Source organism: Bos indicus, chromosome 21, assembly GCF_029378745.1.
Source record: "Bos indicus isolate NIAB-ARS_2022 breed Sahiwal x Tharparkar chromosome 21, NIAB-ARS_B.indTharparkar_mat_pri_1.0, whole genome shotgun sequence".
NCBI classification, from domain to species: domain Eukaryota; kingdom Metazoa; phylum Chordata; class Mammalia; order Artiodactyla; family Bovidae; genus Bos; species Bos indicus.
In genome coordinates this window covers 31,915,350-31,930,441 of record NC_091780.1, presented here as the reverse complement: position 1 = coordinate 31,930,441, position 15,092 = coordinate 31,915,350, and the positions used below count along the sequence as shown (strand labels likewise).

The window sequence follows — 15,092 nt, the reverse complement described above, 5'->3', positions numbered from 1 at the left end:
TATGGTCCAGCTCTCACATCCATAAAGGACTACTGGCAAAACCGTAGCTTTGTCAACACAGACCTTTGTCAGCATAGTAATATGAGAGCTGAACCATGACAAAGGCTGAGCACCAAAGAATTGATGCTTCTGAACTGTGGTGTTGGAGAAGACTCTTGAGAGTCCCTTGGATTGCAAGGAGATCAAACCAGTCAATCCTAAAGGAAATCAACCCTGAATATTCATTGGAAGGACTGATGCTGAAGCTCCAATACTTTGGACACCTGATGCAAAGAGCCAGTTCATCGGAAGAGACCCTGATACTGGGAAAGATTGAAGGCAAGAGAAGAAGGGGATGGCAGAGGATGAGATGGCTAGATAGCATCACCGACTCAATGGACATGAATTTGAGCAAACTCCAGGAGACAATAAAGGACAGAGGAGCCTGGTGTGCTGCAGCCCATGGGGTTGCAAAGAGTCGGACACGACCTAATGACCAAACAACAACAAAGCTAGCACATAGTAGGCCCTGTAGACTGACTCAGATTCCAAAGGGGTGAAGAATTTACCCGACGTTGCATCTTGCAGGTGCTGAATCAGAAGGTTAAGTACTGAGTGCCGCATTCCCACTGTTCCTGTACCTTTCTTCAGAGCCATAAACCTACGTAATTGTTCTGTGTGACAACATGTTGCATAGTGGTAACAAAAGGTTATCCATTAGAATATTTTCTTAACTGGTTCCATTTCATTGTATACTAATAAGGCTGTCAAAATATTTTTCTCCCTTCAGCAAAGACTTTTATTTCACTCTGAATTCATATTGGCACAGATGGCCTTGAGATCCCGGGTATTGTATATTGCATACTCTTTGACAGTTTTTACAATTGAAGGTGGTCTCAAGAAACAAATCAATGTACTGACTTGGCAATTAATTCTGGCTAAAAAGGAAATATGGTTTCCTTGAAAAATTGGTTTAATTTTTATATTCAAACTTGCATGCCCCTTGACCTGCTCTTATCAGTAAAGGTTAAACAGAGGGCACTGGGTCACAGCAAGCTGGACACAACTAATTAAATAAGGGCTGAGCTGAGAAGGTGTCACTCCTGATTTAAAGGATCGAGGCCCTCCTGAAGTCTCTTTGGGGCTTGAAAAACATTTTGTCTCAATGCAATGAAACTGAGGCAGAAGGCACTCTTAAAATTTAGCAGTAATTTCGTTTCAACAGCATTAATTAAAAAGACTGTGTTTCACAACAGGGTTAGACAGTGAATTCATTGAAACTTCCAAGCTGCAACAGATCTGACCTGGTTCAAGCCAGCCAAGACCTCCAATCAAGAGATGAGTTTAAAACGCTGCCATATCCCACAGGCCAGCAGTGGTGCTTCATTCCAGTGTGGGCTGCGAGTGTATTCTGTGGGCTTCGCCTCTCCCCTTTGCCCTCCTGTCGCTCTGTCTGTTTGACATGTTTATTAAATAGAAGCTTCAGGCTGCACAGACAGACTCAGGCTCTCCTCCCGCGTTGCCCACCACGGGCAGCCCCTTGCCTGTCTTGAGAAAGGATCCCAGAAGCCTCGTAACCAAGGGGGCTTCATTGTTTGTTTTTTTGGGGGGAGGTGTTTGTTGGGGATTTTTTACATTCTTTTGGGAGCTGTGGAGCTATTTGAATAACAACTAGTTGTTATTTATATCTATTTTGTTTTTGAACTTAAGTAAATAATTAGAATTGTATTTTAATCCCTGAATATGAGAAAATATTTTTCTCCTTCAAAAAAAAAAGTATTGGAAGTTAGCTAAATGGTAGATTTGCAGGTGAATTTTAATATCTTTAAATTTTTCCAAGTTTTCTACAGTGAGACTATTTGTGCAATGAAAAAAATACCTCATTAAAAATGGGATAAATACTCATGCTTTAGGTGAATAACATCTTGATCCACATAGTTACAGGCATCTGGTCTGCTACGCTCTATTTTCTTTTCTTTTTTTTTTTCAGGGTAATAAGTGTTGCATTTAGTACGGTCACTTATTAGAGCAAGAATCCTTGAACTGAGCTGTTAAGCATTGTGCTTTCAAAATTTCATAGGCTTTCCTGGCAGCGTGGCACAAAGTGCACAGGGCCCAGGCTTGCTTTGTGGTTTGTGCAGAGCTCTGCTGCAGCTCTGGCTCTCCCTGGCTGCGGAGTTCTAACTGCTCCTTGTCTTTGTCAGTCTATCGTAGGGGCAGAGGGCTTGTCCCTTGCGTTCCGGCACATCGCCAGCTCCCTGCTGGGCCACTGCAGCCTCGTCTCCTGTGAAAGCCTCCTTCATGAGGTCATCGTCTGTGTGGGCTACTTCACTGTCAGCCACCCAGATAACCAGGTAAGGGGCCCAGGAGCGTTCCTCAGACTTCCCCAGCCCTGAGAGTGTGAGGTATTGGAGTGAGAAAAGGCAGGCGAGCCTGCTGGAACCCATCTGTTCTGTGTGAGGCCCTTGAGGTAGGCTCCAGGGATATGTCTCTGGCTTCTCCTCTCTAGAAAGACAGGATCAGCCCTAGATCAGCACGAGGACCTCCTCTTAGAGCTATAAAAATAAAATATTTTTCATCAAATATTCTTGTTAAGCCACAGAGAAGTGTCTCCTCCCTTACCATGTAGATTCTGATGCTTTATTCATTTTGTTTGTTTGTTTGGATGAAATAGATAACATCTTTCAACTCGAATCACTTTGCAAATAGCATCAGAGTCTGTTGCTTTATGAAACTGCTCTTGGTCTTTGGCTTCTGCCGAGGTGCTTAACAGGGTGCCAGATGGTGTTGGAGGGGAGCCTGAGAAGACAGGGCTTGGGCCTTACCCCCTTGAATCATCCAGAATCCTTTTGCTTTTAACTGTTTTATTTGGTTTCTGAGCAAGATTTCATTTGTAAATAGGGTTCTGTTGCCTTAAAATGTTGGGAAACCTGTTTTACAGATTTTATTTTAAAAATAACAATAAAAAAAAATAACAATAATAAAATACTTTATTTCTCCTTATTTTAAAAAACAGAGTTATGGCATAACGTATCAGATTATAATTCCTGAAAACCTAATTTATCTAAAGCCTCCTACTCAGCAACTCTAATTGTGTGGATTATATCTGAGAAAAAGGCCAGCAAACAACCCTCACTCCAAGTTTCCTAATTTTTTATTTTAGGCAACTCTGTAATAAATGTGCTTACTAGGTTTATTAGCCTGCAATAATCTAGACCTGGAGAAGGCAATGGCACCCCACTCCAGTACTCTTGCCTGGAAAATCCCATGGATGGAGGAGCCTGGTAGGCTGCAGTCCGTGAGGTCGCTAGGAGTCGGACATGAGTGAGCGACTTCACTTTCACTTTTCATTTTCATGCATTGGAGAAGGAAATAGCAACCCACTCCAGTGTTCTTGCCTGGAGAATCCCAGGGACGGCGGAGCCTGGTGGGCTGCCATCTATGGGGTCGCACAGAGTCGGACATGACTGAATCGGCTTAGCAGCAGCAGCAGTAATCTAGATCAGGGCAGGAGAAGGACAGGAGATAGTTGTAGTGCCAGGGCCAAATACAAGGTGACAACCTACACACTAAGCGTTAATGAAACTGCCTATGTGATAAGGAGAAAGAAGTTAGAAGAAATAAGACAAGCCCAAGGACTTAGCAGGTGTAGCCATTGGGGTTCACAGGGACACTAACCCAGTGTTTTATTTCCCCAGATGACTGTTGATGCCCCCAGTACTGGCCCTGGGTGAGCATGGAGGCAAAATGTGTGCTGCATACCTTCCCTCTAAGAAGGTTAAAAAATATGCAGTCCATCCCTGAAAGATTTCCATGATTAAAATACAGGAAATGCGGACCCTTGCCAGAATAAGTGTCATACATAGAAAAATTCCTCTTTTAAAGACCTCGTTGCCCGGAGGGCAGACCTTTCTCCTCTCCCACCATGGGAGCACTCACACAGCACTCTCCCCAGCCAGCATCTCTGGACAGATGTTATGCCCTTCCCGCAGGCCAGGCCCCACAGGTTCACGAGTCTCTCTCCCACAAGCTACTCAAGGAGGAACATCTCCTGTTAGGTTATCTTTTCTTCATGTGTATCCATTTGACCTATTAAATTGCATTCTGTTTCCCTTCAAAAGTTTGTCTTTTGGTTACAAAAGTGTCCCTTCAGTTCAGTTCAGTTCAGTCACTCAGTCGTCTCTGACTTTTTGCAACCCCAAGAATTGCAGCACGCCAGGCCTCCCTGTCCATCACCAACTCCCGGAGTTCACTCAAACTCATGTCCATCGAGTCGGTGATGCCATCCAGCCATCTGTCATCCCCTTCTCCTCCTGCCCCCAATCCCTCCCAGCATCAGGGTCTTTTCCAATGAGTCATCTCTTCGCATGAGGTGGCCCAAGTATTGGAGTTTCAGCTTTAGCATCAGTCCTTCCAATGAACACCCAGGACTGATCTCCTTTAGGATGGACTGGTTGGATCTCCTTGCAGTCCAAGGGACTCTCAAGAGTCTTCTCCAACACCACAGTTCAAAAGCATCAATTCTTCAGTGCTCAGCTTTCTTTATAGTCCAACTCTCACATCCATACATGACCACAGGAAAAACCATAGCCTTGACTAGACAGACCTTTGTTGGCAAAGTAATATCTCTGCTTTTCAATATGCTGTCTAGGTTGGTCATTTACTCATCATGAAAAAGATAAGCAAGGGTAAAGAAGGAAGCAGAGTCCCAGTCATTCCTGATCTCACTGTTGAGACAGCCACTGTTACCGTTTTGGCAGGTTCCTTGCAGTCTCTTTTCTGTGAACATTTTGCCGTTAATATTGTTGAGATATAATTGACATATAACATTGTATTGGTTTTAAGTGTGTACAGTGTGAAGACTTGATCATGGTTGTGTTGCAAAATGATTAGCACAATAAATTTAGTTAACAGTCATCACCTCACATAGTTTATTTTTTTGTGTGTGATGAGAACGTTTAGATGTACTCTCTGCAGCTTTCACATATGCAATACGGTGTTGTTAACTCTAGTCACCATGCTGTATGTTACGTCCCCAGAGCTTACTTACCTTATAACTGGGAGTTTGTGCCTTTTGACACCTTCACTCATTTCACCCACATTCTGTCCCTCTATGAACGTTTCTACCTAGCTGAGGTCATAGTGTATATACAGTCCTAGCCTGCTTTATACACTTCACATTATATCAGAAGCCTTCTTTGTGAGCATCACTTTTAATGGCTCCATGACTTTATCTTATGTAGCCAGCCCGTGGTCTACCTAACAGTTTCCTGCTCTATACCTAAGTCATTTACTATTTATCATGACACTGTCTCCTGCCTTGTAAAGAGGTGAGTAATTTGTGTGTGTGATGATGTTTTACTGTACAGTTCTACAGCAAAAGGTTTAGTTCCTTCAGTGCACTCATGTTTAGGGATGGTTTGAAACTCTCTGCTTAAATCAACTGTGTTGTGATGAATTTACTGAACTGTGTGGGGTTTCAGAGACTCTTTCTGCTCTCCTCCCCGGCAGGTAAAACACATCTCTAAGTGTCTCTGGGCTCACCAGAGTCAGTGAGGAGTGGGGTCGGGGAACTGGTGTTTGGAAATGGCATGCTAAAACTGACATGGACCTGATGGCAAAGTAGTGCCTCGGCCTGCTGGAACAAGAGAAAAGCAGATTCAGTGGGCAGAGAGAGCAGCAAGCAGTGCAAGGAGGAGACAGAGACCCTGTGGCTTCTCAGGCAGGGAAGAAGATGCTCTGGGGTTTAGAGATAATTGTGGAAAGCTAAGTTCACTATGAGTAAGAAGTTAGAAAAGTTAAAAAAAAAAAAAAAGGCCAGACCTCCTTTCCCAACACCTTGCCTCCCAGAAAGATTGAATCTTACCTGGACATCCACTTCTGATTTGATGGAAGGTCAGAGAAGTCAGTTCAGTCCTAATGCAATTGCTAAAACGGTAAAGTATCTGCCTACAATGCAGGAGATCTGGGTACGATCCCTGAGTTGGGAAGGTCCCCTGCAGAAGGGAATGGCAACCCAGTCCAGTACTTTTGCTTGGAGAATTCCGTGGACAAAAGAGCCTGGCGGTCTACGGTCCATTAGGTCGAAAAGAGTCAGACACGACTGAGAGACTAACACTAGGTATCAGCTAGAGAAGAAATCAGAAATTGCTAGAAATGATAGTAATTGCCAGCCACTGAGACACTGAACCTTAAGGAGATGCTGTTTCTAAGCATAACCTCTTACATTCATAGAATGCTTTGTTGTTCAGTCGCTCGGTCGCGTCTGACTCTCTGCAACCCTGTGGACTGCAGCACACCAGGCTTCCCTGTCCTTCAGCATCTCCCGGAGCTGACTCAGACTCATGTCCGTCGAGTTGGTGATGCCATCCAAGAATTCTTTCTACTGCCCCTCATATCTGTTGTCTCTTGGACCTTCCTCATTAGCATTTCACTGAGGCTGTAAGCAGAAAAATTATTCCTACCTCACAGACAGGTGAGGTATTGGGATTCAGCAAGGTGAAATAAGCCCCCTGAAATGACATAAAGAATTGGAGAAACTGAGGCTCAGAGAAGGAACAGGAATTGCCCAGCAAGAATTCACAGAATCCAGTCTCCTGGTGGGCAGTCCTGATGCCCTTTCTGCCTCACTTCTGTTATTATGAAAGTGAATTTATTTAACCTCATGCCACTTTCTTTAAATCTGAGAAATTTCAGAGGAGAAATTATGATGCTCAACTGATTTAATGTTTCCTTATCATCAGGCAGAAATCATGTTAATTTGCAGGCCTGTTTGTCCACAGAGGATCTTTTATTCCTTCCAGGGAAACAGCTTGTGTCTTTATAAGACAGGAGACCCTGAACTCCTGCTGCAACTGAAGGCTGTTTTATTAGGTAAACTGTTGTGCATAAAGGATTGTCACTTTTTATTTGCCACCATTTAGTCTATTAACTGGAAGGACTGAGCCCCATGATACCAAGGATGACTTTAGAAGAGAAACCTGGATAATAAAAGCAATGCCCCATCCTTGATAGAACCAATCATCTGTTTCCTGTAGGGTTGCAGTTTCTAATTAAAAAAATTTTAATCAAAAGCTTCCTTGTATTTTATAGTACTTTCATGACTCTAAGTTCCTTCCCATTTAATTATTATAATGAACGTAATTAGTATGTGCTGTCAGGCCTTCACTTTATTTACATTTTATATTGGATAATTAAATGTGGTCTGATAATTAAATTAACTCAAATGACAGATGATTTGACCGCCTGCATATTACTGTATTGGGAATAAGCACCTTTGCATATTCATTTTAGTTAGTGACTGACTTTTTCATCTGGTAAGACCCCATAGATTCCCGCTATCAGAGCTGGAATCTCCTGTGATAGTTGAAAGGAGGAAGGATCCCATTGGCCCACCCTCCCCCATCAGCTTCTCTGAAGGGAGTCAGGCAGACTGTGTCATCATCTGCTCAGCCGTTGATTGTGGGGGGCAGAGGAGGGGGCGGTGGTCAGAACTGGCCAGTCAGCTGGACAGTGAGGCTTGTGAAACTAGATTCTGCCTAAGCTGTGTGACACGCAGTTTCCAAGTCTTTTGTTGCTTCATGACTTAGTAAGAAAATCGAAAGGTAATCGACTAGAGGTTCCTAAAATGTTGTGCTCACCTCAGACATTTCCCTGCAAACAAAAACAGGGGCAGTCTCCCAGTTGCATACCACCTGCCCGTGAGGGACGCAGAGTTGTGTTTTAAGAGTGGCAGTTTCCCAGAGCTCCATTTTAGCTTTTGGAACTTTCAGAGGTGCCCTAATTCCTGTGCAAACATTCTTGCTTTGCTCCTTGTTTTTCTCAAAGGCAGATGGTCCTAGGTCACACCCATTTGGTAAACTCCTCCAGCCTCATCCAGGTCTAAGAGTAGAGTGTGCTATGGTGGGTTCAGAGTGAAAACTCCAGCCTTCAAGGCCTTTCTGTTCTTCCAGTGTTGGCAGCTTATTCTTGAGCTGTCACACACACGTTCAGCTTTCTCTATTTTCTTTGTGTGACAGATACAGTTCCCTTTCACAAAATAATAATGTATCATGCCTAACGAAGAGCCTAAGAACTTCAACAATATAACTATCTTGGAATTACTCAGTATTTACAGCAACAAAGGAAGCTATGGGGTTTGTTCCCAAAAGTAGAACAAATAAACTTCCTAATTAAAAATAACTTCTGCCTAAAGATTTATTTCTCTGCATATAAGTTAGCATATTAAAAAGCAGAGACAATACTTTGCCAGCAAAGGTCCATCTAGTCAAGGCTATGGTTTTTCCAGTGGTCATGTATGGATGTGAGAGTTGGACTCTGAAGAAAGCTGAGTGCTGAAGAATTGATGCTTTTGAACTGTGGTGTTGGAGAAAACTCTTGAGAGTCCCTTGGACTGCAAGGAGATCCAACCAGTCCATCCTAGAGGAGATCAGTCCTGGGTGTTCATTGGAAGGACTGATGCTGAAGCTGAAACTCCAATCCTTTGGCCACCTCATGCGAAGAGTTGACTCATTGGAAAAGACCCTGACGCTGGGAGGGATTGGGGGCAGGAGGAGAAGGGGACAACAGAGGATGAGATGGCTGGATGGCATCACTGACTTGATGCACGTAAGTTTGGGTAAACTCCAGGAGTTGATGATGGACAGGGAGGCCCGGCGTGCTGCGATTCATGGGGTCGGAAAGAGTCAGACTGGACTGAGTGACTGGACTGAACTGAACTGAAAGATTTATTTGGAGGCTTCCGGTGAGTGACCTGGCTGGTGTTAGAATGGAGAAATTTGCCAGTTAGCGATTTTGGCCGCTTGTCGGAAAAGTCACCAACATCACAGAATCCAAACAAAAGATATCTTTACGCCCCTCATCTCTTTGGTGTCCCCATCTTGCTTTTCCCATACAAGGGTAGTTTGAAGTACCTCCTACTCATAGTAAGTACCTTTTTACTCCAAGACCACCTGAAAGGCTTGCAAGGAAATCCCTCCTTGGCTGAGTGGCTGCATTGCTAGGGAATTAACTGGAGTAATGGGCAGCCTCCCCAAGGAAACCTTCTCTGAGTCCTCAGTGGACACCATCACCACTCAAGGCTGACACTGACCAGGTATAGCACTGTTCAGCGTTCAGTGAAAGGGATGTTTTCCCCACCCCCTCTGTACAGAATCTTGCCCTGATTCGTGGCTCACTGTACTCCCACCAATCCCCCTGCCTGTGATTGACACAGCAGTAGTTCAGATGGCACCTGATTAGATTCCCATCTTGAGTCAGTCTGCACTTCAGATTTTGAACTTGATCTCTGATGGCAGTAAACGTCAGATGTCACAGAGGATGAGAGCACAGGCTCTGGAGACAGCCGGCTTTGAAATCATTTAGTCTGTTCTTTCCTAGCACTGTGACCTTGGTTTGGTCAAGTTACTAAATTGTGAGCCTCAGTTTCCTCATCTGTGAAATGGAGGGCATAATACCAGTACTGCCCGTGTTGCTGAGTGAATTAAATGAGACAACACAGGCCCAGACTCTTAGTGAACGCTCAAGAAAGGCAGACCCTGCCATCCCAGCGGCCCTGTTATCATCAGCTTTATGGCACTAAATAATACAGCTGGGTCAGCAGTAGGCTGAATTCATAATTCTGGCATGGTAAACTGAAAAGAACATGGTTGTGCAGATAATGGTGACTGAGCCATGAAATTAACAGACAGTTACTCCTTGGAAGAAAAGCTCTGACAAACCCAGACAGTGTATTAAAAAGCAGAGACATCACTTTGCTGACAAAGATCCGTATAGTCAAACCTGTGGTTTTTCTAGTAGTCATGTACGGATGTGAGAGTTGGACCATAAAGAAGGCTGAGCACTGAAGAATTGATGCTTTCAAATTGTGCTGGAGAAGACTCTTGAGAGTCCCTTGGACAGCAAGGAGATCAAACCAGTCAATCCTAAAGAAAAGCAACCCTGAATATTCATTGGAAGGACTGATGCTGAAGCCGAAGCTCCAATACTTTGGCCTCCTGATGCAAAGAGCCAACTCACTGGGAAAGACCCTGATGCTGGGAAAGATTGAAGGCAGGAGGAGAAAGGGGTGACAGAGGATGAGATGGTTGGATGGCATCATCTCAGTGGATATGAGTTTGAGCAAACTCCAGGAGTTGGTGAAGGACAGGGAATGGCATGCTGCAGTGCATGAGATCTCAAAGAGCTGATATGACTTAGTAACTGAACCAGAGAAGGCAATGGCACCCCACTCCAGCACTCTTGCCTGGAGAATCCCATGGACGGGGGAGCCTGGTAGGCTACAGTCCGTGAGGTTGCTAAGAGTCGGACATGACTGAGCGACTTCACTTTCACTTTTCACTTTCATGCATTGGAGAAGGAAATGGCAACCCACTCCAGTGTTCTTGCCTGGAGAATCCCAGGAATGGAGGAGCCTGGTGGGCTGCCGTCTATGGGGTTGCACAGAGTCGGACACGACTGAAGCAACTTGGCAGCAGCAGCAGCAGCAACTGAACAACAGAAACAAACTATCCTTTCACCTGTCTTCTCAGTTTCTCAGTTTGGGGGAACTCAGGTTCAGAACACTCCAGTGAAATAACTGTCTGAAATCTAACATTGAAGCTTTGAAACTGAAACCTCACCATAGTTTCCTCTCCACTGCACTATAAAGGCTGGCAGCCCACTAACAGTGTCTGAGGCGAAGAGCATAAGGAGGGACATTGTGAGGGCTTGGTTTAGCCACACAGTGACATGAAGTTAATCCTCTGAGATCCGTCCCAAGACTGGACAGAGCAGCAGAAAACGCACACACGACCGTCAGCACCCCAGTCCCAGGGACCCAAACCAGGTCCTGTGAGCAAGGGCCGAGGCTGAACACCGCCGCCGGGCGTGGGCGGTGTGTCCAGTCGTCAGTCATCCTTGGCTCACTTGGAAGTCTTCTACTGGGTGTGGAAAATGAGGCCAGAAGGAATGTTTTGTCACAGTGTAACTAATGACCAGTCATAAAACTAACTTTTTCTGGGCCTGCCTTGGTGTTCAGACTTAAAGGGTGCCTTTTTAAATCACTGAGATAGACTGTAAACACTTCTGTAATCACAGAGAAAACACTTCTTCTGACGTAGGAGATCTTAAAGCCCAACATCATACAACAAACACTGGAACAGCAGTCAGGAGGTAAGGGCTTCTCCTAACTATGCGGCTGTGTGACCCTGAGCAAGTCACTGCCCTTCTCTGGACTTCACTTTCCTGTCTGTCAAAAGAGTTAGGCTGGGTGCTCCCAAGGGCCCTTCCAGCTCTGACAGAAGACAAATGTGTAAGTCTATGATGAAGTGAGAAGTTATGTCCAGGCCAATATAGGTGCTTGAATTCAATAATTTTCATTTCTAAATGTAGTCATCACAAATGTTCTAGCAGCCACACTGGTCTCCTTGCTGTTCTGCAAACACACCTCTCAAAACTTTGTTCTTATTGCTTTCTACCTGGGAATCTTTTCCCCCAGAAATCAGCATGGTCTGGGGAGTGGCGGGGGCGGGAGCGGGAGGTGACTTTCAAAGGCTTTTTTCTCAGTTATCATGTTATCAGAGTGGCCTTTCCTGACCGTATGACCTAAAATCAGCCCCATTGCACCTTTACCTAGCTGTATTTTTATTCATATACTTATTGCCCACCCCGACATTTATTTTGTCTGTCTCCCCTCTCCCACCCCATGCTACTAAGGTGTTAGTATGTCAAGAACAGAGTCTTTGTCTGCAGTGCCTACAGGAGTGTCTGGCACATAGTAATTACTTAATATTTGTTAAATGAATTATTGGATGTTGAGATAATCTATCTCTTCTAGACATTATACTGCAGAAAAGGTTAAAATGGCCCCAGATTTTAAAGAATACAGCACTTCTGTTTTAGTGACCAAACCTCCTAAACTGACTTTTAGCTAAAACTTTAAGAGCCATTTCTTTGGCATGGTAAGTTATATTTGAATTTATTCTAAGAGAAACTTCTTAGTTTTGTTTTTGCTGGAGCCAGTAGTTCTGAGATACAAAGGAAACTAGTGTGTTTAAGGTTTGGCAAATCCTGTGTTTGAGAAAACAGCAGTGTGTGAGAGAAAACTTTGGAGGCAGACTTAAGTCCATGTCCTAGCCCCGCCCCGCACTTGAGTGATAAACTTGGGCAGGTTATCCTGAGTGTCACTTCCCCCAGGCTATAACATAGAGCCAAGAAATTGTAATGATTAAATGTCATCCTCAAAACTGCCCTGATGGTCCAGTGGCTAAGACTCCAGGCTCCCAATGCAGGGGCCCCAGGTTCAATGCCTGCTTTGGGGACTAGACCCCACAGGCCGCAACTAAGAGTTGGCATGCCACAACTAAAGATGCCATGAAGATCCCGCATGCCACATGCTGCACCTGAGACCCAGCACAGCCAAATAAATTATTTTTTTTTTATTTTATTTTATTTTTAAACTTTACAATACTGTATTGGTTTTGCCATATATCGAAATGAATCCTCCACAGGCATACATGTGTTCCCCATCCTGAACCCTCCTCCTTCCTCCCTCCCCGTACCATCCCTCTGGGTCATCCCAGTGCACCAGCCCCAAGCATCCAGTATCGTGCATTGAACCTGGACTGGCGACTCATTTCATATATGATATTATACATATTTCAATGCCATTCTCCCAAATCATCCCACCCTCTCCCTCTCCCACAGAGTCCAAAAGACTGTTCTATACATCAGTGTCTCTTTTGCTGTCTCGTACACAGGGTTATTGTCACCATCTTTCTAAATTCCATATATATGTGTTAGTGTACTGTATTGGTGTTTTTCTTTCTGGCTTACTTCACTCTGTATAATAGGCTCCAGTTTCATCCACCTCATTAGAACTGATTCAAATGTATTCTTTTTGATGGCTGAGTAATACTCCATTGTGTATACGTACCACAGCTTTCTTATCCATTCATCTGCTGATCTAGGTTGCTTCCATGTCCTGGCTATTATAAACAGTGCTGCGATGAACATTGGGGTACATGTGTCTCTTTCCCTTCTGGTTTCCTCAGTGTGTATACCCAGCAGTGGGATTGCTGGATCATAAGGCAGTTCTATTTCCAGTTTTTTAAGGAATCTCCACACTGTTCTCCGAAATACAAATCAAAACCACTATGAGGTACCATTTCACGCCAGTCAGAATGGCTGCGATCCAAAAGTCTACAAGTAATAAATGCTGGAGAGGGTGTGGAGAAAAGGGAACCCTCTTACACTGTTGGTGGGAATGCAAACTAGTACAGCCACTATGGAGAACAGTGTGGAGATTCCTTAAAAAACTGCAAATGAATTATTTTTTAAATGTCATCTTTATTATGCAGAGCCCAGGTTTACTTGACTCTCAGCCATAAGAGGGGGTGTCTCGGATATTTGCTTGTCGAGTCGGTGGCATTGTCACAGAAAGTCTCTTTCATACGTGTGTCCCACTCGGAAAGCATACGCTGTTGGAAAAACTACACTTAAAGACCCCAAATCACCGTGTCATTCACTTTAATAACAAGCTTCAGTGGGCGGGGGGCGGGGGGGGTGGTTAAAATATTTTTCTCAAGTTTCTTCATGTGTGTGTAGTTCCTTTGGGATCACACACCTTAGGTCTGCATAACTCATCAAAGAACCTAGTGTGTAGGAGTTCTGTCATGGTAGCCATGAGCTGGTCTCTGCTGCAAGGCCCGGGCAGTATGTTTTTGTAGCGTGAGGAGAGGATTGTAGGCTCTGGAGCCAGATGACCTACGTTCTGGTCACAACTGTACACCTTACTAGCTCTGTGATCCTGGTCAAAACCCTTACCTTCCTGGTGCCAGTTTCCTTAAATCAGGATAACACTGATAACACCTCATAGGGTTGTTGTGCAGATTAAATTAGGTCATGAGCATAGTGTAAAATTAGTACATTCCCTGGGCCTGAACAAAGGTTAATTGTGATATGATTGAAATGTCTGCCTTCCACATTCCCTGCTCTTAATGGGGAGATCCTTGGAGCATCCACTCGGTCAGCTCTGACACTTGATACCACCTTAGATAGGCCATCTCTGCTGTCAGAGCCTTTGTCCCCGTCTGTTGAGAAAACTGACGAGAACTCTCTGTCTTCGTGGACCCAAAGGATGCAGAAGCATGAGGAGGTCCTCCCGTAGGGGTCTCTGGGCCGCCACTCGACGCACTGCCCCAGCACAGCTGCCAAGGGAGGTCTGGGCGGGTCAGTCTGGCCCTGTCCAGCTGCCAGCTCCCCCGCCCAAGGGGCATGCATAGTTCAGCCGGACATACCTGACAGGTAATAAACATACGCTTGTCTGGAAGGCAGTGGAGGAGAATCTCTGCTCACCATTTGGGGCTGCAGAAATAGGAGGAAGAGAGACCTCACACCCAAATAACTCTCCTCTATATGGGCAACTGCTAAACTGAAAACACACCACAGAAATAACTCAGAGGTGCACTGAGATGGTGTTAGGAAAAGAAACTAGAAAATGCCTCACATGAATCAATGTGAGCATTTAATGGACCTTAATTGGAACCTTATCCTACTGTACTTAGAGCAGAGAGATGAAAGCAAAAGAAATCTGAGAGACCATTTATTTCACTTGAGAAAGCAGTAAACTAAAACTACAAAAAGATTTGACTACTATTATATTTTTTATGATTAAATAAAATTGTCATAGACTGGTGCTGGCGAGCCCATAAGTGCGCCGTGGAATGCATCCATGCTCTTTGGCTGCTGTTGGGATGTGACCAGAAAATCTATCAGGCTGTGCTCTGCATTTATTAACTCTGCTATTCTCACACCACCCAAAGGCTCTGTGGTGAGGAAGGCTTGACCTGAGTTCCAAATCAAAATAGTTGAGAATATGAGGATAGTGTATTTTGTGTGAAGACTTTCATTCATTCTTAAAAAAATATAAGCTATTTTCACCATATTTAGATGTAGTGTCTGTGCAGGTATAATCACCAAAAGGTGCTCATGTGTGTGAAACCTTGTAGCACAGGATTATATTATTTCTCCAAGTTCACAGGCCTTCAGAGATCATCTAGTCCAGCTCCCGTCATTGCCAGACAAGAGAAGGGCTTGCTCAAGTCCCTGGAGCCAGTCCTCCTGACACAAGATCT

General features: G+C 44.4%; 1 protein-coding gene across 5 annotated transcripts in view; it reads left to right on the top strand.

Moving 5' to 3' along the window:
- The window catches only part of SCAPER (S-phase cyclin A associated protein in the ER), a 421,796-nt gene that overhangs the window by 388,722 nt on the left and 17,982 nt on the right, over nucleotides 1-15,092 (top strand). For 4 of the 5 annotated variants that reach the window (XM_070775326.1, XM_070775324.1, XM_070775325.1 and 1 more), the window contains one exon: nucleotides 2,184-2,333. In XM_070775326.1, the coding sequence (XP_070631427.1) occupies nucleotides 2,184-2,333 (150 nt within the window). Of the gene's footprint in view, nucleotides 1-1,235; nucleotides 2,159-2,183; nucleotides 2,334-15,092 lie in introns of those variants that run through there. The other variant, XM_070775327.1, reaches the window with a different exon arrangement.